The 26289-nt window shown below is 47.1% G+C and overlaps 1 protein-coding gene across 3 annotated transcripts in view; it reads right to left on the minus strand.

The window, feature by feature from the left end:
* TNR (tenascin R) overlaps nucleotides 1-26289 on the minus strand; it is a 409151-nt gene that overhangs the window by 52383 nt on the left and 330479 nt on the right. For 2 of the 3 annotated variants that reach the window (XM_034666755.1, XM_034666756.1), the window contains exons 5-9: nucleotides 22632-22895; nucleotides 19137-19252; nucleotides 16734-16884; nucleotides 11242-11511; nucleotides 4400-4585 (exon numbers count right to left, since the gene is read on the minus strand). In XM_034666755.1, coding sequence (XP_034522646.1) covers nucleotides 4400-4585; nucleotides 11242-11511; nucleotides 16734-16884; nucleotides 19137-19252; nucleotides 22632-22895 — 987 coding nt within the window. The remainder of the gene's footprint in view (nucleotides 1-4399; nucleotides 4586-11241; nucleotides 11512-16733; nucleotides 16885-19136; nucleotides 19253-22631; nucleotides 22896-26289) is intronic. The other variant, XM_034666757.1, reaches the window with a different exon arrangement.

The raw sequence follows: 26289 nt of genomic DNA on the forward strand, positions 1-26289 counted from the left end.
CTTGCAGTGCCAGCCTCGTGCGCGTGAGTGTGTGTGAATGTGTGCGTGTGTGTGTGAGTGTGTTGTGTGTGGCGTGTGGCTGGCTGTGGGTCTTTGTTTTCCTGCAATCCTGTGTTGTACCGTGATGTCTGTGGGAATCTTCAAGGGTTTCCCAAGCCCGGTGGATGATTTGTCTGATCAGTAGCCTGTGGCCTGGGGATGGAGTTCGTCACAGGGCAAAGAGAGGCAGCTGGGTGGGGGGTGCCATCCGGAGGCTCTCAGGCGGACCCCCAGGGGCTGCTCAGGGATGCGATGAGCTGGCTCTGGGGGTCTGGGTTAGAGCCTACGCTCACATGGCCATAGGGACCAGCCCCTTTGACCTTTCTCTTGACTACAGGGCTCCTCAAGTGTGGGCGCCCATTCGTGGGGGAGCACCAGGCAAAAACGTGTAGATGGCTGAAGACAAACCCCTTTTCCATCTTGGCAAAACACTGTAGCCACAGCCCTTTCTGAGGACAAATAGAGAGGCGTCACCTTGGACACAGAGCAGCGTTGATCATTTGCACTGGTCAGATGGGCAGGGTTTTTTGACCCAATTCTAGTCAAGGACTGAAAATCTTCTTCTTTCCTCACCGTCCCCACATCTAACCCCCTCCCCTCCCTCTTCCACTCAGAGTTTTCTACAGGGTTTCTAGTTTTCCACTGCTACCCAGAAAACAGTGGGGGTGCCCGTCCCTGGTAAGTGCTGCCCGTTCTAACCTCGAGGTACCTTGATGCGCCTGTAAAATATGTAACACTCAGGACCCCCGGGACTCCAGGTCTGGTACACAGGCCAAGCACGCATCGTCCCGGCCAAGAGGCTGAGCCTAAAGAAGTTATCATTAAGGGCGCAGAAGCCACCAGAGCAGAGAGGAAAAAAAATCATTGCAGACACGGAGTCTGTTGTTCAGAAACAAATTCATACTCCCGAGGGAATTCACCGGGCATCGACTGGAGAGAATAATGGAAAAGAAATGCTTGGCATTTCGTGCCCGAGCCCGGCCTCTGTGCTGTCGAGGAGGAGGCATGCGGGGGGCGGGGGGGAGGCTTGCTGCGAGCCCTCGGCCTGCCTCAGAGGCCCACAGAGTCAGCAAGGGCTGGTGGCCCACAGCGGAGGGGCCAACGGGGGCCGTGAAGGTGAGGGCTTCTGCAGGTAGCAGCAACGAGAGATGCCACAGGACAGGGGGGCGGGGGAGGGGCGTGGAGTCAGCCGAGACAGGAAGGGGAGTGTGACCTTGTCCCGGGCAGAGGCCAGACTGCCGCTCATCCAGTCTGAGCTTTGCAGGGATTCGAAACCATGGAAGATCAAATGGCTGTTGGACTTTATGCGAAGAGTCTCGATTATTATTATTTTTCTTTCTCTTTTTAGAACATTGAGATAAAATTGACATTAGTTTCAGGTGTACAACCTAATAATTCAATATCAGTATATGAAACGGTCACCACGATAAGTCTAGTTCACGTCCATCACCACAGAGAGTTCTAATTCTTTGTGTGATGACAATTTGTAAGATCTGCTTTCTTAGCACCTTTCATGTATACAGTCGAGTATGATTGACTGTGGTCACCACGCTGTACACTCTACCCCACGACTTACTTAATAACTGCAAGTTGTGCCTCTGCCTTCACCCGTTTTGCCCACCTCCGCCCCATCCTCGACCCCTGACAACCCCCAATCTGCTCTCTGTATCTGTGGGTTCCCCAGTTGTTCTTGACTAGGAGATAGGAAAGGTGGAGATGCGGGAGTGGGAGGTTTCCACATTTGCTCTCTGGCCAGGGACGAAGGGCCACAGGTGAGCCTGAAATGCCCTTTCCACCGGTGGCCAGGGTCTTGCTTTAGACTTGCAAACAAATGACTTGTTTGGAGCCAGAAAACAAAACAAAACACAGCCTAACACAGGCTTCAGAGGCTGAAAAATTCTCCTCTTCAGTATCCAAGTTGGAGAGTAAGGGAAAGAACACATGTTATCTAGAGTTGGGGTCAAATATCTCCCTCCTTTCGCTTTCCCTCCTTCACGGTAGGTCCTTCTCTTCCTCCAGACACCACAGCACGAGAGCCAACAACCCTTGTAATTCGCATCTCAGCAAGTACAGACACACTTGATTTCCTTACATGCCTGTAATTCCTTCTTAAATCTCATAAAGCTATTTGCCTTTATAAATGTCCCCAGCAGTGAGCTCCCCAGGATAATTATGTATAATATATATTTATAGTTTTATTTCACAAGCCTGACTCTAACCAAAAAATTGACCTAGCTAAGCCCACTCCTCAATAATAGCTTTTCCATCTGCATAAGTTACAGCATTTATGTCTTGACTGTCCTTTACATTTTAGTTCTTTAGTACAAGCAGCCATGCAATGGGAAGCTTTTGGCAAGTCTCTGAAGAGCTGCCTTTGAGTCATAGCTGGGCCCCTTGCTGGCTTTGTGAGCTTGGGCAAGTTTCCAAACTCTCTGAGCCTTGATTTCCTCATCCATAAAATGGGGATGGTATCATCTGTCACAAGGTCATTGTAAAGATTAAAGAAGCCGTAATTACGTGAGAGGGCCTTGAATAAGACAGATGATCAATGAATGTAGAATCTTCTTTGCCAACCATGGGAAATAATAATGAGGATGTGGCTGGATTCTTCTCTATCTCACTCATGATTTTATGGCATATCCTCCACCTGAACAACTGGCCGTCATTTTTGTAAATTGCTAATTGCCAAATCAGCCTGCGGTTCCAGGCAGGCACGGGCTACGCTTAGACTCAGCTCCCTCCTGCATCATTTCAGTTTTTGGTTTTTTGTTGTTGTTGTTGTTTAGCTTAATCTTTGTGAACGTCTCCATCTCTCTGTAGAGGCCTTTCCGCCAGCTGGTATGTTCCTGCTATGTTTAATTCACCCCCATTAACCTGCTTGGTCAGCACATCTTTCCATCTCCTTGCTGAGCTTCTAGGAGAGCATCTGTCTGGAAAAAGCATTTATTATATTTACTTTAACTGGCCTCATTTTGCAAGGCAGTCTGGGAGGAAAACAGCTTTGATGATACTGCCCTTGTTTACTGTGTGCACACTGTGCTACATATCCCTTGCCTACGAAGATGGCAAATGCTCTTGCACGAAGCCAAGACACAGGTTAAGCAGGGTCTCTGTGAGTGCGCTGGCGGCCCCTGGGCTGCTGCTTTGCGTGGTCTCCTTCACCTGGAAACGATGGCCCACATTTCAGTGAAGTCCAGTGGGCAGGCTTTCCTGGATGGGCATGTCTAAGGGCCCGGGAGGAGCACTGGCTGGGGCCCACATCCCCATGGGGACAGGGAGTGCTCCCCAGCCAAGTGGCATGGTGACCTAGGGTGTTGACTTCGTCTGTGCCATCACCAGTTCTCCCTTTGATTCCAGCAGAGCCACCTGACCCATCTCTTGCTCCCCTCCCCCCACCCCGCTCTCCAACTTCGGCTGCACATATCGAGTCATTACATCACCTTTCTTAAAATCCCTCAACGACTCCCCATTGCCCTCAAGAATAGATTCGAACTCTTTACAGGGTATATAGGCATGAGCAGGCTCTCACTCTATCTTGTAGTCTATGCCCCCGTAGTGAATGTTTGCACTTTCTTTCATCCATCCATTAATCCATCCATCCATCACTTATCTAGGACCTAGTGTAAGGCACTTCTCTGGACACTGGGGAGACAATAATGAGCAAAACTAAATATGGTCCCATTCGCAGAGCTTTAGATCCAGGGTGGAGACTTACAGCGGAATAATCACACCCTCAAGCATACAGTGATAACTCGAGCGGCTCTGTGAGGGCAGTGGTCACCCGTGAGATGAGGCAGCAGGACAGGATGACCTGACCTCATCTGGGGACCACACAGGCTCCCCAGAGAGTGACAAGTGAACCAGAGAAGCAGGCATAACCAGGTGAAGAGGGTGCTGGGAGAGCCTGACAGGCAGCGGGAACGGCATGCACCAAGCCCCCTGGCAGCAGGGAAAAGGTGTTGGAGGAACTGTCTGATGCAGACCTGCGGTCCTGGAGGACCAGGAGATGCGTAAGGGAAGGGAGACGAGGGGATGTGGGCACGCTAGGGTTGGAGGTTATCCCAGGAGCAATGGGAAATCCCTGCAATGTGTGCAGAATGGGACAACGTCGTTGAAGAGATTGCTGAGGGTGTGAAGAGGACGGTCGGGGTCGGGAGAGAAGGCGTGGAGGCTATTTGCAGTGGTGAAGACGAGACTTGTAGTAGTTTCGGCCAGGTGACAGCAGACAATGGAGAGCAGTAGACGTGTGACAGCTACTTGAGAGACTGAATGAGTGGGAACCGGCGATGGCTAGTGAGGGGGTGGGTGGACTGGGGAGAGAGCTGCGAGGATGTGGACTCAGGAGCCAGGGCGTGCTCACCTGTGAGGGTGGCTCTGGTGGTTGGACCGATGCTCTTGGGGACCAGCAGCTCGTGGTACTGCTCTCCCGCCAGGGTGCTGTACACGACCTTGTACTCCTGGACCCCTGCTTCGCTGTTGTCCCACTCGAGGTCAAGGCTGGTTGCCGTGTGCGAGCCCACCCGCAGATTCTTGGGGGCGTCAATCTCTAAAAAAGAGTCAGTCATCACCAACATTACATGGGATAAGGTGCATTTGCCATGTACCTTGAAGTATAACAGGCTTTGGGGTGAGAGCCCACATCTCCTGGCCTTCTGCCTCCTGTTTTGAGTGAACCCCAGGGCTGCCCTTGAGCTTTCACTCTGCCAGATTCCACAGGTGGTTTGGAGACTTTTACGTGGGAGTTAGTTATCAACACACTTTACGCTTGCCCCATTTCCATTCAGGGAATGTTCTCGAATATTTCCTGAATGGACGTGGGGGTATTCTAGAAATTTAAAAATGAGCCCGTTGTCGTAAGCTTGAAACTAAGTAAGGGAAACCCCAGCAAGAAAAAAAAATCAGAGACCGCTTCCAAGTGATTATAATGGAATACGGTAATATCAAATTGAGTCACCAGGCTAAAAGAAGACAGTTGATTGCAAGATTTTGAAGTATCAGCTGCCTTCCCTGGATATACCTGCATAGATACTGCTGCAGGTTTGTAGGAGATTAAGTATACACATAAGGGATGTGATATAGTAGAAAGAATATGGGCTTTGGGGTCGGGCTTCAGGTTGAGTCCCAGCTCTGCCTCTTATTGTAATGGGACCATGGTCAAGTCTTTGGTCAAGGGAGGTGTCACTGTGCCTTGATGGGCACATCTGTAAAGTGCGCCAGTAATACCGACATTTCAGGTTATTGTACAGATAGGACAGTGCACGTGAAGTGCGTGGCATGATGCCTGGTCATTAACAGGGGCCCAGGCCTGGGAGGACTCCCTCTTCCTCTGAAGCTCATACTGAGTTCCGACAACATGGCGCCCCCCAGTGCTTGCTCTCTGGAGCTCCAGAGATTCCTGTGCGAAGGAGAGACCACCAGCACACGGTCTCTCCCACAATTCCAGGGGGCTGATTCTCTCTCCCCGGACGAGTCATCTCCTCAGGATTCTTTTGGCAGAGACAACACAGACCACTTAGAGGGGAAGAAGGTGCAGCCATGAAAAACTGCTACTTAAAGAGTTCTCAATAAGTCTTGTCTTTGAGACTTGAATTTAACTTTGGAGTGGACCAGCCATTTGTTCTGAGAAAACCTCCAGGAGACTTCTAATTTGCAAATGCCAGGCAAGTATACACCAATTGTTCTTGGGGAAGACAGGGACCCGTGAATCACAGCTGCTTCAGAGTGAGAAGTGTTCTGTTTAGTGATGTAAATTAGGCACATCTTTTAGCAGATTTATGTCTCTGCAGCTTATTTTTCTGACAAATGTTTCCTTACTCAATGTGGATTTAGCGTGCCGGATTCTGTGCATTCTTGACGTGCTGTGTGAATGGAGAGAAGAGCTTGGATACAGGGGCCTGTGGGAAGAAAGCACTTGCACTGGACCCTGTGCCACTCAGTCTCAAGCAGGAGCAGAGGCTGGGATAAGGGCCCCGATTGTGTGTGGGGTGTGGGGCCTGAATGGACTTGGAGTAAAAAGAAGTTAGACTTAGGGTTTAGGTTGTCTCCTGTACCCACCTACTGCTCTTCACAACCAAAAATTCCAGACTTTGAAACTATGGTTTTTGTTTTCTAGAGTTTTATGGCCTTAGAACCTATGGACTGTGGATAGGGGGCAGTATTGTCTCTGAGGGGACCACACTTTCCAGGTGTGTGATGCCAAAAGAGGTCAATGCTGGGAATGAGGGCTTGGGAATGTTAGAGTAGGCAGTTAGTTTGGCTCTTACAGGATCCCTGGAGGCCAGCAAAGGGGAAGTCATGGCCAACGAGGAGAAGGTCAGAGGCCTGACCTGACCTGGCAGGATGAGATAACAAAACCACAAGAAACTGGATCAAACCAGACAGACCCAAGATGGCTGACAAAGTAGACGGAAGTTCACATTATTCCTTCATCAGACTGCATTACCATACTAAAATCTCCTCCCTAAGGGTGCCGTGGCAGGAAAACACCTGCTTCCAAGAAATCCCTGCCCCCAGTAATGAATATTCCAATTCCTTGTTAACAACTGTCAATAAAACATGGAGACCCAAACCCCAGTGGACACAGCTCTCCCTCGAGCTTGACTGCTCTCATGTCTCCAGAGCGTACTTTTGCTTTAATCAACTTTTCTGCTTGTACTGCTCATCGCTGTGTTGTGTCAGTCCTAAAATTCTTTCTCACGGTGACACCAAGAGCCTCCAGTGACATTTTTGGATAGGTTGGGTCACAGCCTCATGGCCTGAGATCTCCCCAGTCCACCTGACAACAGGGGGGCAGTCTTAGGAATGGGGTGGAGTGAAATGGTTTGCTCCCCTGGGTCTTTTTTTATTTTTTGTTTTTAAGATTTATTTATTTATTTTAGAGAGAGAGAGCATGAGTGGGGTGTGGTGGGTAGGGGCAGAAGGAGAGGGAGAGAGAATCCTCAAGCAGACTCCCCACTGAGTGTTGAGGCCTACATGGGGCTCGATCCCTGGACCCTGAGATCATGACCTGGGCTGAAATCAAGAGTCAGATGCATCACTGACTAAGCCGCTCAGGCCCCTCCCCTGTGTCTTGAAGCCTAGGAGGGCTGGGGAATGTTAGAGTAGGCAGCGGGGGGGGGGGGGACTAGAAAGGATGGCTCAAGGGCACACCTCCCTGTAGGTAGGAGCTGGTCTGGTCTCTGCAATACATCAGCAAGCCAGGGGAAGACAAAGATGTCCAGGGGGCCCTGTGGAGGGGCTTGGGGCTGCAGACTCTGGTAATAGCCACATCTAGTCTCCAAAACATAAATTAGACCAAGCATTTTTCCTGCTTAAAAATTGACTGTTGCTTCCTATTACAAACTTCTGATCATCCCCTGCACAGCTCTCTGCTTCTCAGACATCGTCTTGTAAGACTTCTACCCTGATTCACCGTGCTCCAGTTGTACTGCCTTTTTTTCTACTCCTGAAACACACCAAACTTACTCCTACCCCAGGACCTTTGCACTAGCTGCTACTTTTGCCTGGCACGCTCTTCCCTGGATCCTCACATGGGTTAGGTCACTTAGGTTTTGGCTAAAACTTTGCTTCCTCAGTGAGGCGTTTCCAAATGACTCAACTCCGTGCGGCCATTCCTCTTCAGCATCCCTTTCCCTTCTGAGCATAGCACTCAGGATGGAAGGAAGCTGTGCACTTCTTTGCTTCTTCTCCCATTGGAATGTAATTCATGGGAACTGGGCTCTTGTCTCTCTTGTTCATTCGGGAGCCTCAGTGTCTAGAAGAGTGCTTGGCACCTGCTAGGTATTCCATACCCACATGGGAAGTGCCTGGATGAAAACTGTCAGTTTTCAGTCTTGTCTGCCACCTCAAAGCCTTTAGAAAAGTCTCGCTCAATATTTCAGCTGGGGGGCTATGACAATACTTGGGGCAAGGTGGTGCAGGGAAAAGCAGCTCTGACTGAGGGCAGCTGGTCCCAGCTGGGGTGGCAAATGCCATCCGGGCTCATGTGTGAGAGAATGCCTGTGTGGAATGGTCGCTGCGCAGGCCGGGGCTCTGACTATTGGGACGTGGGCCTCTGTCTCAGTTTCCCGGGTTGCCATAGACAGGGCGGCTTGGCCGACAGAAATGTGTTGTCTCACAGACTAGAAGTTTGAGATCAAGGTGTTGGCAGGGTGGCTTCCTTCTGAGGGCTGAAGGGGAGAATCTGTTCTAGGCCTCTCTCTGGTGGTGCGCTGGCAATCTCAGGCATTCCTTGGCTTGTAGAAGTCTCCCCTCAATCTCTGCTTTTTAACTCCACATGGTGTTCTCCCTGTGTACCTGCCTCTGTGTGCAAATTTCCCCCCGTTATAAGGACACACAGTCGTATTGAATTAGGGCCCACCCTAAGGACCTCCTTTAATTCGGTCATCTGCAAAGACCTTATTTCCGAAGAAGGTCATATCTACAGGGACTGAGGGTTAAGACTCAAACATCTTTTTTTAGAGGACACAATTCAACTGCTAACAGCATTCAACACGGGTCTAGGGCATTCAGGTTAGAGCAGCAGCCTCTGTTTGGCCGAAGGCTCTGGAAGCCGAGTTTGGTGCCCTGAGAGATGTGCTCAGAAAGAAGGCCTCCAATGGAGAGAAAGGATCCCAGCACTGCCTTCATGAAGGTTATTGAAGCCAGAGCCTCCGAGGGCAGGGAGGTGCTCGAGATTGGCCTCCCGGGTTCCTTGGGCTGGCTTCTCTCTATAACCACTGGCCTTCTCTCTCACCACTGTGCTCCCATCAGGGTGCTTTCCTTTTTGGGAGCAGCTCCAAGACCCAGGCAAATGTCCCACTCACCATGCAGGAACAAATCTCTGCTTTAATTGCCGGGGCAATTAGTGCGCTCCTAGGGTTGGAGACATCACCTGGAAAAGCACTTCGGCTAATTTGAATTTAAGCGGAGTTCTGAAATGACGGAGGGCCCTACTGTGAGGGTCTGCCCCCCACCCCCCACCAATTTGGCTGGCAGCCCTGGACCCCAAGAGCTCCTCTGCGAAGCTGCTGGCATCTCCCGCCCCCGTGGCCCCTCCCCTGCTGGGCGGAGGGGAGCATGTTGGAGGCGCTGGCCAGGAGGCAGCCCCCTAACAACTGCCAATCAGCCAGCGACCGGAAACAGAATCACGCAGCACTGAGCTGAAACTCAGGGGAGCTCCGAGCAGGCAGAAGGTAATTGTCTTGATTGGAATTTTCCTGGGCCACCAGCCAATCCTGCTTCCATCTTGTCGACCTAAACATCAAGCATTTGCCTTTCATCTGCTCAAGAGCGCTCTTCTCCTTTCCTGCCTCTTCAAACTCCTTATCTGAGCAAAGCACAAAGAAACCACTTTTCAAACAAAAACTGTCTTGAAATTCAGAACAGAATCGCGGCCCCCAGGAGATCCCACGATCTGAGCTAGCAGGCAATGTTGTGGGGTGCGAGGGGTGGCCGGGGAACGGCTGACCTTGACCTTGGCCCACGAAGGGGTGGTGTGTCAGGTCATGCTCAGCCCCGAGCAATGTGGATTAAGTGGAGGAGAACAAGGAAAGAGAAATGGGCAGAATTTAGTTCCATTTTTTTTTAGATGCATATTCAGTCATTGGGATCCCAAGACATGTTCAGTAAACAATCTGACCTGTGCTCCCCTGGGTGGGGTGGAGTCTGGCACAGGAGCTGGGAGAGAACCTCTCTCTGAATCAAGCCCTGCTGTTCCCATTTGGTCGGTGTCCACACTTGCTGCCTTTGTGCACCCACTCTCAATGAGTCTTTCTGTGCACAGGGAGCCCCATTATAAGACTCCGGCCTTTTCCTCACACTGGGGAAGGTGGACTTCCCTCAATGGTGAGTTTTGTGGCAGGACATAGGCACTGCCCTTCTGCTCCCCTCTCTCATGGGAGCCAGCTCGCCCCAGGCATCAGGCACACTCCTCCACGGTGTAAATCCTCACCGGAGTAGTCCCCCGACTTCTGCCGCATAGCGGGACTGGCCCCGCGCCACAGGGACCACCATCTTGCAAGCCCATCTTGCTCCAACACTGAGCTACAGGCTCCAATCTAGGGGATATTTAGGCTTCCATCTGTCTTATTCTTTGCCTTATTTGTCCATTGATTGTAAACACAGCTGGAGGATAAGGGTGCTGTTGATCGAACCACCCTGAAGCCCCTCAGCTCGTTTGTCCCATCCCCTAACAGCTCTTGGGCCATACCACAAGTAGGGTCCTTGAATTAGCGATTCTCCTACGTTACCCCATCAGAAGGTGCTGGTTCTCAGATCCTACAGATGCTAGCAGTTTCCCTTGATCCTGCACAACTTGGAGTTGGCAGACACATTCCTTGATGTGTGACCTCTCCAGGGTAGAGAGACCAAGATGAGAATCCGGGTCAGGTAGAGACTCACTATTTGATCCCGCCCCCGTTGAGCCAGTGAGAGTGCTGGGAAGCCTGTGGTCGGAGGGTGCCTGTCCTATTCGTCCCCTAGCTGGTCAGCCTGACAGGCTCTGAGAGAGTCAGGGAGCAGGTCACCATGAGGACCAGCCTTTCCTGACTGTGGGGGAAGCTCTTTCTGAGTCCTGACAGCCTTGGGAAGGGGGGGTGAGGGGTCATCACAGTGAGGCAGGTGGGAGCCAGCCTACTGTCTATGGGAGCAGGCCTCCCATGAGCCTTCCTGCCAGTGTTTGCAAAGGGCAGAAGGGGTCACAGAGTCTCAGGCAGAAGACCTGCTGCTGGCCGCGCAGCTTGGGCTGCGCACAACTCCTCGGGGTGCCGCCGTGCTGTGTAGTCATTATGAATTTGTAGAATTATTACAACTGCCCGCAAATAGCAGAAAAGCACCTCGAGAGAGGGCACCTTTTCTGAACTCTCACAAAATTGCCATTTGGGCTAGCAATATGGACGTGTACATGCCTTCAAGACGAACTTTTCATTCGACTAAGGAGACGCCTGAGAGCCATAGAGAAGAGCCTTAGATCAGGTCACAGATCTGGCTGGTATCAGAGGCAGGACAGGCACCTAGTTCTCTCAAACGGGTGCGCTGTGCTCCTCTATGCTGTCTTGTAACCTCACTGAGCCCCCCGCCTCTTGCTCCCTTCTTGCAGGGTCTGGGATAAGGTGCGTGCCCAAGCAATGTCACCTCGCCCCTCGATACCCCTCTTGATGTGACCATGGCACAGGCTGGCTCAATCCTCTCTCCCTCCCCGTCCCCCCCGCCACCCCAACCTACCTGTGGTGAACTGGGTGGTCGTGGACTGGCTTTCGTTGGTCCCGCGGACGGCACTGACCCACACCTCGTAGCGGGAGCCGGGCCGCAGGGCCTGTACTGAGTATTGGCTCAGGGGAGGCTGTAGCCGGAAAGTGGTCTTCCCACCTTCCCCGCCCACCAAGCCATACTTCAAGAGAATGAAATCGACTTTGGCTCGAGGTGGGGTCCACTCCACGAAGGCCACAGTGTCCGAGACATCTCGAACCAGGATCTGTGTGGGCCCATCAATGACTGAATGAAAAAGATCAAGCAGAAAAAAAGAGTCTGAGAAATGGGTGTTTGAAATCAGCTCTCTCCTTTCCTCCTTAGGTTAGCTTGGTCAGTCAAAGAGAGGATGGGGAGTATTCTCCCAATTTACAGATGAGGAAAATGAGACACAGTACGATGAAATCCCTTTCCTGAGGACACACAGTTTCACAACAGGGGAAGTGACCCTGGAATTCAGTTCCCCTGAATCTTGCTCTCACCAGGCTCTGGTTTTTCAGCGCTGACACTTCCTCCTTTGGGCAGGGGAAGGGCACCCACTGGCTTGAGAGGCCAGCATTGCTTCTGTCGGGAGGTAATGGCATAGAGAACTGAGAGATGTGCTTCTGGTGTGTATGTCCTGCCCTTCTCTCACCTTCTCTGAGCCCTGACGAAAGATCTATGAGATTATCAGCCCCATCTAAATATCTGAGACTTCCAACCAACTTGGTTGCCAAAGGAGGGCATCATGAATGTCCAAAAGATGCCCCTGCTTGGCCACACCTACAACTCAGTCCAGTTGCTAAAACAGTATCACAACCCAACAGGCATTTGCATGGTGGACGTAAACACACCTTCTGGGAAACTTGTTCTTCTGGAAAAAAAAAAAGGACCTTAGTTTAGGAAGAGCAACTTGTGGGCTATTCTTTCCCACCTGTTCTTGCATATTCCTGAGCTAGAAGGGCACGGAATGTCCCTCCTGAGCCCTGGCCTCTGGCACTGGGTGGCTGAGGAAAATATCATTGTGGGGTGGCGTCACCTAGAAAAGCTGCTTGGTGTCCCAGGGGGTCCACCATCCATGGTTCCAGCACCCATTTGGGGTCCTGTTCATAGTGAATTAGGCAATGGTGAGGTCCAGGAAGGGAAGAGAATGTAGAACGGAAATAGAAAAGAAAGAACTTAGTGAGGAGAGTAGAAAATGCTGTCCTCAACTCCTCATGGCAGGTCTGCATGGCCAATGTGTCCTTTTTGAATTACTCATCACCTTCTAAAAGAGTAGGCCCAGCTTCCATGTTTGCATTTATAATATGACTATGCCCCTCTGGCTGGAGCTGATTAATATTAATATTAATGTTCTTCAAGGATTTGGAATTGGAACTAGAGGCTCAGTTTCTCTGGTTAGATGGTTTGGGACCATGTAGAGCCAGGGCTGGTATGACCATTCTCTACCATATTCACACATAAATAGAAAACATCTGATCTAAAGAGAGAGAAAACAGGCGGGAGGGGAGTGAAGAGGGGAGAGGGTGATTTATCATAAACGCATATTTGGTCTTGGTCCCTTCCTGGCACAAAGCTCCTAAAACCCGTGGAATCTCCTAAGTGATGAGAGTGCTATTATCTTTTGTGATGTTAATGAGGTGAGGATAGGGGCTGGTTGCCAGGGGAGTGAGCCATGTGATTAGAGGGCTGGAGCCTTCAGTCCCACTCCTGACCTCCAGTCAAGATCAATGCCGCCTGTAATGAAGCCTCTGTAAAAACCCAAAAGGACTGGGTTCAGAGAGCTTCCAGGCTGGCGAACCAGAACGCTTCCACGTGCCACCATGCTGGGCCCCCAAACTCCACAGAGGCAGAAGCTCCTCTGTTCAGGGCTTTGCCCAATGTATCTCTTCACCTGGTTGTTGATTAGTATCCTTTCATATCCTTTGTAGTAAACCAGTAATCTTGTGAGCAAATGGATTTCCTGAGTTCTGGGAGCAGCTCTAACAAATTAATCAAACCTAAGCAGGGGGTGGTGGGAACCTCTGATTTACAGCCACTTGGTCAGAAACACAAGTAATGACCTGGATATGCAATTGGCATCTGAAGGGGAGGGCAGTCTTATGGGGCTGAGCCCTCAACCTATGGAATCTGTTCCTGTCTCTGGGTAGATAGTGTCAGAATTGAGTGGAATTGTAGGATGCCCAGCTGGTGTCCAGAGAATTGCTTTGTGGGGGGGCCCTCCTCTTCAAAACACACACACACACACACGCATACACACATACACACAAACAAACATACACAAACACACACACAGACACACACACACGCGCGCGCGCGCACACGCACACACTAGAACTGGGTGCAGAATTTTAGTAACAAATGTACATAGAGAAGGAGAAATGAGGGACTGTGGGCGCTTCTAGAAAGACAGAGAAAGTAACCCGAACTTGGCTTTCCACTCTCCAGCTTTTTGTGACATCCAGATACATTCTGGTCCTAGGGTTCCAGGAGAACCTCTATGTCTTTCCAGTAAATTTTCTTTTTTGCTTTAGCTAGTTAAAGAAAATTTTTCTTCCTTGTTACCAGAGAGTCTTGACTAAGACTGATTTTTTAAACCAGTCCACTCTGGACCACCTCCTACTGTTTCCAAAATGGAGCATTTCCTCAGGATGGACTCTGTCTGATTTTGAGCTTCTTAATCTTTCAGAGTTGGGCCTTTTCCTCGGCAACCCACCCTCTTTCTGGGTCTAGCCCAGTCTTGTTCTTTATTAAGCAGCTTAGGACTTTTGGCTTAGTACCAGCCAAAATGAAAATCACCAGGCCATTTTGGTGCCACCTGGTTTGGAGTTAAAATGAAGTTCTGTTTTTCATATTTGGGGCAATAATATGATTTAACAGAACACATCCAGATGTTTTCAGCATGCTGAATTTAATGGTTTTAGGTAACTTGGGCCTTTTAAATCTAACTTAATTTAATAACAAAATGGGGGAAGTGGTCTTCCAGCTGCTGTATAAGCATAAAGCCTGAAACATAGATACTCAGTATATGGGCTTCGAGGAAATGCGGTGAATGAATAGCCTCTGTATCCATGAGAAAGAAAGGGAAGCATTTCAAAGAACTGGAGCTTCCTGAGGGGAAAAAAAAAGATGTCACGGAAACTCAAATGACATTGGAAGGCTTCTGTCCTTTAACTCTTTAAGACCCCAAGACCTTAATCATAAATGGATTGTCCATTTAGAACATAATCATGCAGCACAGAGAACTTTCTAGTTGCAGGAGGTCTAGTAATTTGCATTCCCTAAAGGGCCTGCCTGGAAGAAGTCAGTCTGAGTGCCTTTGAGGACTCAGAGATTCGCAGGAGGGGGTTGGTGTCTGTCAGACCTCGGCAGAAGGAAATAATTAAACAATCGTTTCCTGAAAACAGCCGACAGGGTTGGGACACAACCTTCTTTTCTGTAGCCGCCCTTGGATTCTGCCCTTCTGTTGGCCACTCAGTGGTGTCCCCATTCCAGTCAGGTTGGTATCAGCTTGCTTTCAATTTAGGTCCTAATTTCTAAATAAACACAAGTTCTACTCAGAAAGTCAACTGGAATAAATATTTTTCTTTCCATTTCTTCATGACTCTGTACGCAATGCCAAAGTATTAACTAGGACATTTTTCTTAATTGAAAAAAAATCTGCCTAGCTTTACCACACATTTTTAAATCTGGAATTTGAATCTTAAGGAACTTCAAACCAAAAAATATTGCAAACTTCATAAAAACATGGTTTGAGTAGAAGACTGAGTCGTTGGTTAGACTATCTTCCTCGAGTTTGGAGGAAAACCTTTCTACAGCTGTCATGCTCTTCTCTGCTGTCATGCTCTTCTCTGCTGTCATGCTCTTCTCTGCCCTCTTCTGAACCATCTCCTCTACCCTGGCTTTTGTTTTCCAGTCATGGCTTCTTAATGTCGGTTCACAGGAATGACTTGGAGGCACTGAAACGTTCCATCCCAGGGGTGGCGCATCTACACACGTCATGAAATGCCAGGTTCCGGCATAACCTTGGGGAACAGAGTCGTGGAAAAACTCTAGTCACTGGCGTCTGAAGATATCCCCATAGAGCACTTTTAGGTTGTATGGCTATGGAGTTTCTTCTAAAACCTATTTGCATTAGAACAGTAGTTTTAAAGCCTTTTTAGGGGGAATAATACTCTTTTCCTTTAAGGAACAAAATCTCAAATGACCGTACAAAATATGAAACAGGTGGAGCTGCCTTGGTGGGAGGCCATGTTGGGCATGGGTGTGGATGTAATCAGAGGCCTGAATCTCCCCTTCATCCTTGCCTTGAGCCACTGCCATGGAGCCCCAGTGCTCTAATGGAACATAATCTAATGCCACAATAGTTTAAAACCAATATTTTCTAGGCTGGGCCTAAGCCTCAGCACCTGATGTTATTTAGCTTGGATCCAATCAGTGAAGTATGAATCACTAATCCACAAACATGGTCTCATTACATGGTGTTGTCGTTCTTTCTTCTGGCCAGCTTGGCTTTTGTCCTAAACCCATAACTGGCTTTCTTAGGTGTCAATGTCAGTTTATGAAAAACAAAGCTATTTCACTATCCACCTATCTCAGTTTCTGTTAACTAAAAGGGAAAAGTGCTTAACTTTTGAGGCTCAGCTCCCCCATCAATAAAATGAGACCCAAAATGATACCAGATGCTATTTGTAACTTTCGAGAAATTCTTGGGGAGGGCACACACATATGCATCATGATTGCTAATTTACAGCATTGAAGTTGGCCATCCTTTGTTAGCTAAGAAAACAACGAGGCAAAAGATGATGCAGTTACTGAATGGAATCTAGAAATGACGATCTTGCATAAGATTAACGTGGGGGATGAACTAATAATCAACTTAAGTCATCACCTTGAACAGTGACCCAACTCACACGTGCTGATTTTGAATGCTTTGTTTCCACTTGCTCTCACTCCTAAGTGTGTTCTCTACATGTAGGTGTATACAGTAGGTATCGAGCACTCTCTCATCAGCATGGTGCTAATCACTTCGTGTGCTTCTTCTAATTTAATCCTCAGGTCAGCTCAAAGAAGGAGGTATTTTCATTCATCCCTGGAAAATGATGGCAAGTTTGGGAAGGGTTGGATGACTTTCACTAAATCTCACAATAGATTAGAGTCAGTTCTTGCTGGCTCCCAAGCTCTCGATATCAGGGGCTGACAAATGAAGCGTCTTAATGAATAAGATCAAAAGAAATATCCTGGAAATCTTAACAAAGAACTTTCCCCATATAATATTCTCCCAGTTTTCTGTGCTTGCAAGGATTAGTAATAGGGAAGATGTTCAGTTAAGCATCTTGTAGAGTTGCTCCATGTCCAGGTAACCAAATCATTTCCTGCTCTGGGACAGAACCCAGCACCCTTTGTCCCTCTCCTTCTTGGGCAATTTGCTGTCCTTTTTCCAGCATGACCTAATGCGTAGACGTAGGAAGACGGTTGGAAGCACTCACCAGTAGAGACGCTGGCCGAAGTAGGGGGGCTCCGGGCTTGTTCTTTCAGAGCCACCACGTTGACAATGTACTCCTCCCCAGGCTTTAGTCCTGTCTGATTGAAGGATGTAACGTCACTGGGGAGCTGAGCAATCACCCCTCCTTCATTATTCTGGAAGGTGGGAGGAAAGAAGAAGCAGAAAAGACAAAAGAGAAAAATCATTGGAAGGGAAAAGTGTGGAACATTGACTGTGAATTGTTAATTAAAAATGGGGCCCACATCTATTCCCGTGATGCTGACAGCTGAATGTCTGGGGCCAGGAAAAACTCCCAGCAGACTCAGTAACAATCTTACCACACTGGGAGGATTTGGCAAATGGAGAATCAACTTTCAAGAACATTTCTTTGGCCTTCCCTGAGTCTATTGAGTTTGCCAATAAAAATTGGTCATGAGGTGATGTGGATTAACTCTTGCCAAAGATTCCATATTTGATGGTCACAGTTAGCATCCATCAGATTTGGGGGCATTTATTATGATGAGCATGCCCTTGGCTATTTAGAAGAGTGGGCTCGTGTCTGCGTATGCCTGTGAACATCTTTATGTATACATACAACATTTTTCAAACTAAGACGTTCCCAGTTTTTTAATGAGTTGGAGCTATTATTTTGCTCTATCTGGAGTTTTCCATGCTGTTACACTGGGTGCAAATCTGTCAACGTCTTGTTTTCCCTTCACCCAGATGAGTTAGGAGCCAGTGACACAACCAGCTAGGAAGTACAAAGAAGAGAAAAAGGAAGCATGGAACAAAGAATAACACAAAGGAGAAAGGAAAAGAGACAAATTGGTGGAAGAAGAAATGAGAAGGATTAACTGGATGGTGTCGGGTCCGGGATCATCTACATACCTACCTCTCAAGTCTGTTATTATACATTTTCTGTGTGTGTCCCTGGAAATGGAAGGGACAAGAAGACTCTTTTTGTGTCACTGCCCTTCTTCCCTATTCTCTGGACTCTGTTTATGTCACCCGGAGTGCCCTGTATATAATTTATAGCCATACTCATAAATCACTGTGACTCATGTCCCTCGCCCTCCTCCCCCTCCCCTGCCCCCCAGCCAGTAGCTGCAACCTACAGATCACAGTTATTCTATGTGGCCATATGTTTGACCTTGGCATGCCCTGGCCAAGGTCTTATTTAGAGTTTTACATATTAGATGTAAAATAGGCAAACCCAGCATAGTTTTCTCCTGCCTCAGCATCAGGATGATAGGATTCTCTCTGCCCTGTTACACACCCAGTTGCCTCCCATACGTTAGTGGCCATTTTAATGCAGATAAGACATACAAGAAGGTATTTGTACAGAATGCCTGTTCTATTTAGCTTGCAGTGACACGACTATTCACATAGAGAGGAAAGTCTTGCTCTAGTGGACAGAACCCTGGAGCCCTGGGTTCTTGTGTTAAGCCTGCCACCAACTAGCTATGTGATGTTATTTAAGTTTGCTGAGTCTTGGTCTTAGTCTCTTTAAACTAAACAAACTCGATGTAAAATGAAGGGTCATACTCTGTGAACTGGAAGGTCTTTGGTAGCTCCAACAGTCCCAGCCTCGAAGAATTTTGAAGTAAAATACTGGTGAGATCACTGTCTTGTTAGCCAAATATGTGTCATCCGTCATTAAGTCTGATGAATGACTGGAAAAATGCTATTTGATACTGAAAGATGAAGATGGGGTAAGGCCTAGGATTAAACATTACACTCCCATGAGTGGTAGAGGTAGGGAGAATATCAGGAGGGTCAGCAAATTCTGGAAAACCAGAAGTAGGCAGGCGCTTCTGGCAACTTGGGAAAGTTCTAGATTAACACAAGAAAATGCAACTTCAAAGAATAGAAAGCAATCAGGATACTTTTTAACTCAAAAACTAATAATGTAATTTGTTCAAGGATAAATTTTCTCAATTAATAGGTTACAAAAGGTATTTTCGTGTTATGCCTCTGAGCCCGGCCACGCAAGCTGACTTTTGGTGCATCTTCTGCATGGAACGAAGCCATGTGACTGATTCATTCTGGCTTTCCTTATGTCTTAAAGAGAAGCCCCAACATTTTGAAGGTTCGGTTTTTAGACTTGCTAAAATGATAGCTTGCCAAACTCTAAAGCTTTCTGAGCAGAGAGCTGGGCCTGGTGGCCGCTTTCCACATCCTGTCTTCCAAAGCCAGGGTGTGAGGCTAGGGCCACTCTTGCTCGTCAGTCCACCACGCCTTTGTGGAAGAGATGTTCTATAGCTCAGACACCACCAAAGCTCCCTTTGCGTCCTCAGCTGCATGGAGAGAGACATTGGGTAGCGCTGTCCTTGCAGCCTCTGATTCCAAGTTGAGGGTATGAATACGCCAAATGAGGCTGTTTGGCGGTGTCACAGGTGGACATTACCTTTGGAATGAAGCTGATCTCCCACCCATCGAAGGAGAATGAGAAGGGCTCCCACTGCACCTCCACGGTGGTCTCTGTGATGGTCTTGAAGTGTAGCCCTTGAGGAGTGGAGAGATCTGGAACACAGCAATGTGGGTGACCATGTCACGGCTATCCCTGGCAGGGACAGAGAGCATCACCTGGGGATTTGCCTGGGTGCCATCCCTCCACACCTTGGGTGTGGTGGGCAATCCCAATCTTATTACAAACGTGACAGGCACCAGGTGTAGGGTTGGCCCACTCTGTCATGGCCCTGGTGCTGCTCTGTATTGGTGATACCTGAGTGAACTTAAAATGTAATCTAATAAATACTTTTTTAATGCTGTCTATTCCATCATAGGTTGATATTAAAATACAAAAGAGACAACCCTTCCTTTCCTTACTAATGTGGCAGATCTTGGTATTTAATACGAAGCCTTACTCAGAGGATTGAACACTATCTTTGGAGGCTCTAAGGATTCCTGAGAGGCAATAAAATGTTCCCATTTCATACCCAGGAAGAGGGAGGCACAGAGAGAGTTGGCTAAAGATGAAAGCCAACTTCAGACTAAAGACTAGAATGCTTTTCTTGATCATCTGATGGGCAGAGTATTTTGTTTAGCTCAAATCGCCATATCTAGGATGGCCTAAGATTTCCATTTCACGTACACGAGGCAACCAAAGGCACATACAAAGGACAATGGCAGATCCTGGGATGTTTGCTCTCACTCTAGTGTCTCCCTCTTTTCTCCAGTTCTTCGCTATTTGTCTCTTCTCTCCCTCACTCACCTTTGCCTCACTTATCTTGTTTCTCATTCCTTTCTTAATCTCCCCTTTTTCTGACCCCAATTCCCCCCCCACACACACACAGAGGCATGCACAGGTTCAGTGAGGTGGAGATATGCTTGTCCTAATGGAGTTCCAATTACCAGCCCTGAGATAGGACAGCATGACTTTTCTCAGTTCTCCAGGGAGCCCGCTCCCATTTTAGCTTTGCCTCTCATGGTATATTCCATTGGAAAACTGACAGTTTCTCATCCTTCCTGTTTGGAAGCTTCCTCATGCTTCCTGGTTGAAAGGCAGGTCTGATTCTGAACCCACTTGAAGGCATGTCAGGTGAGTTTACATGATTTTTTCCTTGTCACCTGGAAACTTGCCTGAGGGGATGCCCTGAATGGGCATAACACAGGCCACGGGGGGGGGGGGATGGAAACCTCATCACTGCGCGTGCACGTGCACGGGAGAGGAGACGCCTGGGAGTCGGGCCAGGCACTTGCCGTGGTGACTCATCCCGGAGCAAGGTGGGAAAAGCAGCAGATGGTGACCTGCATCTCTACACAATCATCGAAGATATTTAAAACTGCTTCTCAGGCACCAGAGGAATTTAGAAAAAAAGGTCAAATATAAACAGAGATAATTATAGGCCTATTTACAGAGTCAGCATTCGTTGGGGGAATCCAGTATTATAACAGCATCTCTGTCACCTGGAAAGCAAGGGGACGGGCTGATTTCTTAAATCCTTTCCTCTCTGCCGGTCCCTATCCTTTCGAGTGCAATTCAAGTCCAAGTAGCCTTCAAGGCCAGCTCTTCTTCCTTTGACCTCTCCCTTCTCTGAAATTTCATGGCGTTTGTTATCCAAATGCCATCTTGTCCTTTGAGACCTACATAAAGTGGACTGGAATCTCTTATCCCTTATTTGGTGAGAAGTCCCATTTCCTGACCCACAGGCTTCTGTTTCACAGTTACTTCTTGATCCCGTGTCCTGCTACTGCTAAAATCTCTGCGTGATAGAAATCAAAAGTATTTGGTTTTTGTCCCTGGGTCCCTGGCACATAACTCCTAAAACTTTTGGAATCTCCGGAGTGATAAGAATATCTGGTGTTGGGTAGTAAGGAGGGCACGTATTGCATGGTGCACTGGGTGTTATACGCAACTAATGAATCATCGAACTTTACATAAAAAACCAGGGATGTGCTGTATGGTGACTAATATAATAAAAAAACATTAAAAAAAAAAGAATATCTGTTGTATGATTGCGAGATAACTAGATAGCGGGTTTCCAGAAAAACCACATCATGATTTAAAAGATCAGAACTTTCAGCCCCATCTTCCAACCTCCAGGGAGGGGGGACGGGCTGGAGACTGAGTTAATTACCAATGGCCAGTGACCTATTCAATCATGCCTCCAGAGTGAAACCTCCATAAAAATCTCCAAGCAACAGGGTTTAGAGAATTTCCAGGTTGGTAAGGGGAGGTGCTGGGAGGTGTGATGTGTCCAGAGAGGACACAGAAGCTCCACACCCCATCCCCCATCCCTTGCCCTAACCATCTTTTCCATTTGGCTCTCCCTGAGTTGCATCCTTGGTAATCAGACAGTACGAGTAAGTAAAGCACTTTCCTGAGTTCTGTGAGTTGTTCTAAGGAATTATCAAACCTAAGGAAGGGTTGTGGGAACCCTTTGAATTTAGAGCTGGTCAGTCAGAAGTAGGTGACAGCTTTGGACCTGTGACTGGAGCCTGAGGTGGGAACAGTCCTGTGAGACTCAGGCCCTAACCTGTGGGACCTGACACTCACTCCAGGTAGATAGTATCAGAGTTGAATTGCAAGTCACCTTCCCAGCATCTGAGAGGTGGAGAAACAATATTGGGAAAGACGATTTAAGAAACCAGTGGTATTAAAGAAAAAAAAAAATAACTGCCTTCCTGTCTTCTTATTCAACTCTTTGATGTAGCCAATGTTAATTCTTGGTATGTAATCTTTTGAAATTTTTCTATGTTTAAACAAAATACATGTAAAATCAGATATGCACCTATAGGAATTTTTCCGTGTTCTAAATAAAAAAGAAAAACTATTTTTTATGGAGAGCAATTTAGCTGGCCTCTGTCTCTACTGCTCTTTCTCTCCACTGAATCTTTCTAAACTATCCTTTAGAGCCTCAACTTTTATAATCAAAATAGACTATATTTTGCTAAACAAAAGACCATGAAGAAATTATGCCACCCCTCTATGAGGAGAAGTGGGTGTCGTCAGTGTGGTTTTAAATAAGATTTTTTTCCCACTCCGCTATACACTTACCATCTGTAACATACCATTTAGCACTTGCTTATTATACGTCCTATTTCCTATCTTCTGGTTTTGAATCCCTAACTAGATTCAAAGTCTGTATAAATCTCATACTTTCTTTGACTTCTAATCAGACTTGAGCTTATAACAAGTCAGAACTCAATAATTGCTTTTTTGTCCTTTTGGTTCTATAATTGATGGGAGCTGCCTGGATTTGGAAATTCTCTTAATCGGATGTGCCTTTTTAGTGATTTACCCTTTTCCAAGTGGGTCCCGTCGGAAGCCCTTGCCCTCAAGAGCAGTGTTTATTGCAGGCATCCCTGAAGAATTGAGAAAAGACACTACTATCATGAATGCCCATGATCTCATGTAGGAGAAAAGAAAAATGAAGGAGGATGGGGAAATGTTACGTACGGGTGGCCACCTTGGCAGTGATGGGAAGGCTGAGGATGCTGCTAATGACAGAGCGGACGCTGATGTTGTAGGTGAGACCTGGCTCCAGCTCCGTGATGGTGACGCCAGTCCAATCCCCAGGTACCCGCTGCTGGAGCTGGAGGCCCCCCAGGGCCGTCGGCTGGTAAGAGATCACATATTCCGTCACTGCCAGCGGCCCGTCCCATTCCAGCTCAATGGACCTGTCGCTGATACCAGCCACTCGCAAGTCCTCTGGAGGGGCAACTACCAGGAGGCAATACACAGATAGCATGAGCTCAGAGGACTGCCTTCCCCATCCTGGACTCAACTTTCTTCCTCACATCTCACCCCACACACCCTGTCCGTATGTTCACTGGCTTAGAGTGATCTGTAACTCCTTCTGTGGTCAGGTTCTCGTCTCGTCTGTGCTTAGCACTTCTCTCCCCATAGGGCCATGAGCTAGTGGTGAGCCGGAGCAGTTCCTGCTAGCTTGCGAAAGTTGAATGTCAAATTTTCAGGAGTTCTTCAAGACTGTTGTTAAATACAGCCATCATTGAAGGCTCAATTGTATACATGTACAGTGAAGTCAATGGTATTAAAAACAAAGGGAATAAATACTCAAAACTCATTACTTTCAAATTATTTCATGACATTTTACCATTATCCATGCCCTCGAGAAAATTCACGTGTAGTGTACCTCTCTGGTGGGAAGACTGTAGAACTGCATTCTAGTGCACAGCTGTTCCCAGCCCCATGTTGAGTGACATATGTCATGCTGGTAGTCTGAAATTGGCCATGGAAGGAGTATTTCTACCGTGGAAACTGGCAAACGCTATAAAGCAGGGTTTTTAATTTTTTCCCTCAGAGAGCTAGTTGTTACATATTTAACAGCACACCACTGGCCAACATTTTTGGTCGTTAAATAAGTGTATGTCATCAGATTACCTTAGGAACCCATATTTGATTTGGCAAGTGGGAATAAAGGCTTATTCCTGGTTATCTTGCAAAACATAAGAAGCCAAAACAGTAGGTTCTGGATACCATCTGGATACCGATGAAGACATTCAATAACCCTTTATTGTATTATTTTTTCCTCTTAAAAAGAGACCGTTGAGGTTTTGAAAGAAATGTGACTTGTGCTAGACTGGTTTTTATTAGCCTTGATCTTGGGGATGATGATAAAGAAGCTTTCTTGAGGGCTTATTTTTCTCTCTTGTTCCACGTCTCAAATGTTACTCAGAATATCACCCTAGAATAAGCCTCTCTGAAATAGTCTTTCATGTATGGCTCCCTTAGGAAGTGAATATTCACCAGGAGTGTGGGTATTAAATAACCGAACCTTTAAGACCCATTGGGAGGCTAACTCCAGTGTGCCTATCATTGGACCTGCCCAGAGATTAAATAAAAAATTGGGACAATATTGAAATAGTCGTAATTAAGTTACAGGTTGACATGTGGTGAAGATGCCAGTTAGTGTAAGAGTCACCACGGGCTTTGAATGTTTCACCTTACCAAAAGCATAAGACTGAGCCAGCTGCTGTTCACAGACTGTGTGAGTGGAGAGCACCTGTCCTCTCTGTTCTGTTCACACATGTGCCCTCAAATCCTCAGCAGAGGCAGAAATGACACGCCCTCCAACTCAGACTCATGGGGTGGAAATTGGGACCATATATTTGCAGTGCTGGGCATTTGCTTTGACTGCTTGTGCCCCAAACCATTCATTGTATAAAACAGTCTCAAAAGCAGAGCTCCCTGTGACTGGAGATGGCAAATGCCGACTGAAACAAACAAAAAATGAAACATTCCTTTTTTAAATTTAATTGATAAAATTAAACATATGTCAATGAGATTTAAATAATTAAACTTCAAATGGTCACTTATAAGCTTATATCATTTTTAATTCTGACACTATTAAAGCTCTGAACTGCACTAAGACCTTAGGGATAGCCTGGCCCCTGGACCAAGGGAAGATGAATTTATATATAGAATCTGTCAGTACTTGGCATGATTCTACGGAGCATTTACCATACACCAGGCACAATGCCAACCATTCTTATGTGGACTGTTTCGTCTTGTCCTTTCATCAACACTATGAGATAGGTATTATTATTACCCCATTTTGCAGATGAGGAAACTGACTCCCACAGTCAGCAAACACAGAACCAAGGATTTGAACCAGGCAGAATGGTTCTAGAAACTCTTAGCCAGTAAACAATACCATTTTACATTTGCGCAGCATTTCACAGTCTATAAAATATAGACACATGTTCAGACACACCATCTACCTGGATTGTTAAAAAATCCTTTAATGGCAGCCCTATGAGGTAGCTTGGGTAGATATAATTAACCCAATTTTACAAATGGAGAAACTGAGACCCAGGCTAAGGGACTTGCTAAAAGTCAGGGAGTTGGGTCAGAATTGGTTCTCAAACCCAGATCTTCCACACTTGGTGTCCTTCCCCCTACAATCTATAGGACAGGTTATAGATTGCACCCAATGCCTTTTTTCATTTATACATAGCCATCGAAATAAACTACAGTGAAGGAGAGTTCAGACTATTCTTTAAGATATAAATTTCAGACTGGTGCTTATCCTAGAAGTCAGAAACGTATTTTAAAAAAGGATTCTCTACTCCCTGCCTCTTGTGATTCAACACAACTGATTCCAAGTTTCCGAAGTGGGACTTCTCCTGTCATAGCCAAAGAAATGGTCATTCCAAATTTCAAGTCATTGACAACTCCTAGGGCACTTGGGACAAGTCAGTATATTTCTTTTTGGTTCCTTCTTCCAGAAAATAAAGCTAATAATGATCCAGGCAGAGAACCTTGGGATTTTAAAGTAAGAAGGGAGTATAGAAGGATTTTTTATCTTGACAGCTTAACTTGGCAAATTTTTTATCTTGAGACCTGAGTCTGCTGGTAAACACCGCCCTCACTCGCGATGATAAAGCAGCAATGGTGTTGTTTGTGGTGGGAGTACTCTTGGGGGCCATGGCTCAATGGAAGAAGCCATGACCACCAGCACTTGCCCTATAAATTAGCAGCAGCTGTGTAGCTTGGCGTCAGTAATTCCCATAAGGTGAAATGATACTGAATTATTAAAAGAAACTGCAGAAGAGCCATATGCCTTGATTCAGTGAATTGAGGGTGGAAGCAAAGTGTTCATAGTCTTACTTTCTTTGGGGTCCCGACTTTGAACTTTGGGGGAAAGAGCAGGCAGTTAAAAAGGAATAAACTGTGGCTTGAAGAATTGGAGTTGCTTTATCTGCAAAGATTCTACGCCGTTTATTTTTTAGATCCTGCCTCAGTTGTGCACATATGTGCTGAGAGAAGCTGGAATCAGTTCCATAAAGTGTCTTGCTCCAAGGAGCGAGAAATTTCAGGTGCCAAAGGTTGGGCTGGCTGCAGTGTGGGCAGAGGCAGGGGCTGACATTGATGGATCTCCGCAGGTCTGACTGAAGTCCAGGGAACAGCAATCTGGATTGTTTCAAGTCCTGCTCTGGTGGTTCTTTAATCCTGCTGACTCATAGGGAGTTTTGGCCAGTTCACTGGACAGATCCTATGCTAACCTCCTTCACTGGGGACAGATGTGGACAAATAGTTTAACATGCTTCTCTTCTCCACCTCTAAGGCTTTCAAAAAGAAAATCATTTGACAG

Source organism: Ailuropoda melanoleuca, chromosome 8 (assembly GCF_002007445.2).
Source record: "Ailuropoda melanoleuca isolate Jingjing chromosome 8, ASM200744v2, whole genome shotgun sequence".
Classification (NCBI taxonomy): Eukaryota; Metazoa; Chordata; class Mammalia; order Carnivora; family Ursidae; genus Ailuropoda; species Ailuropoda melanoleuca.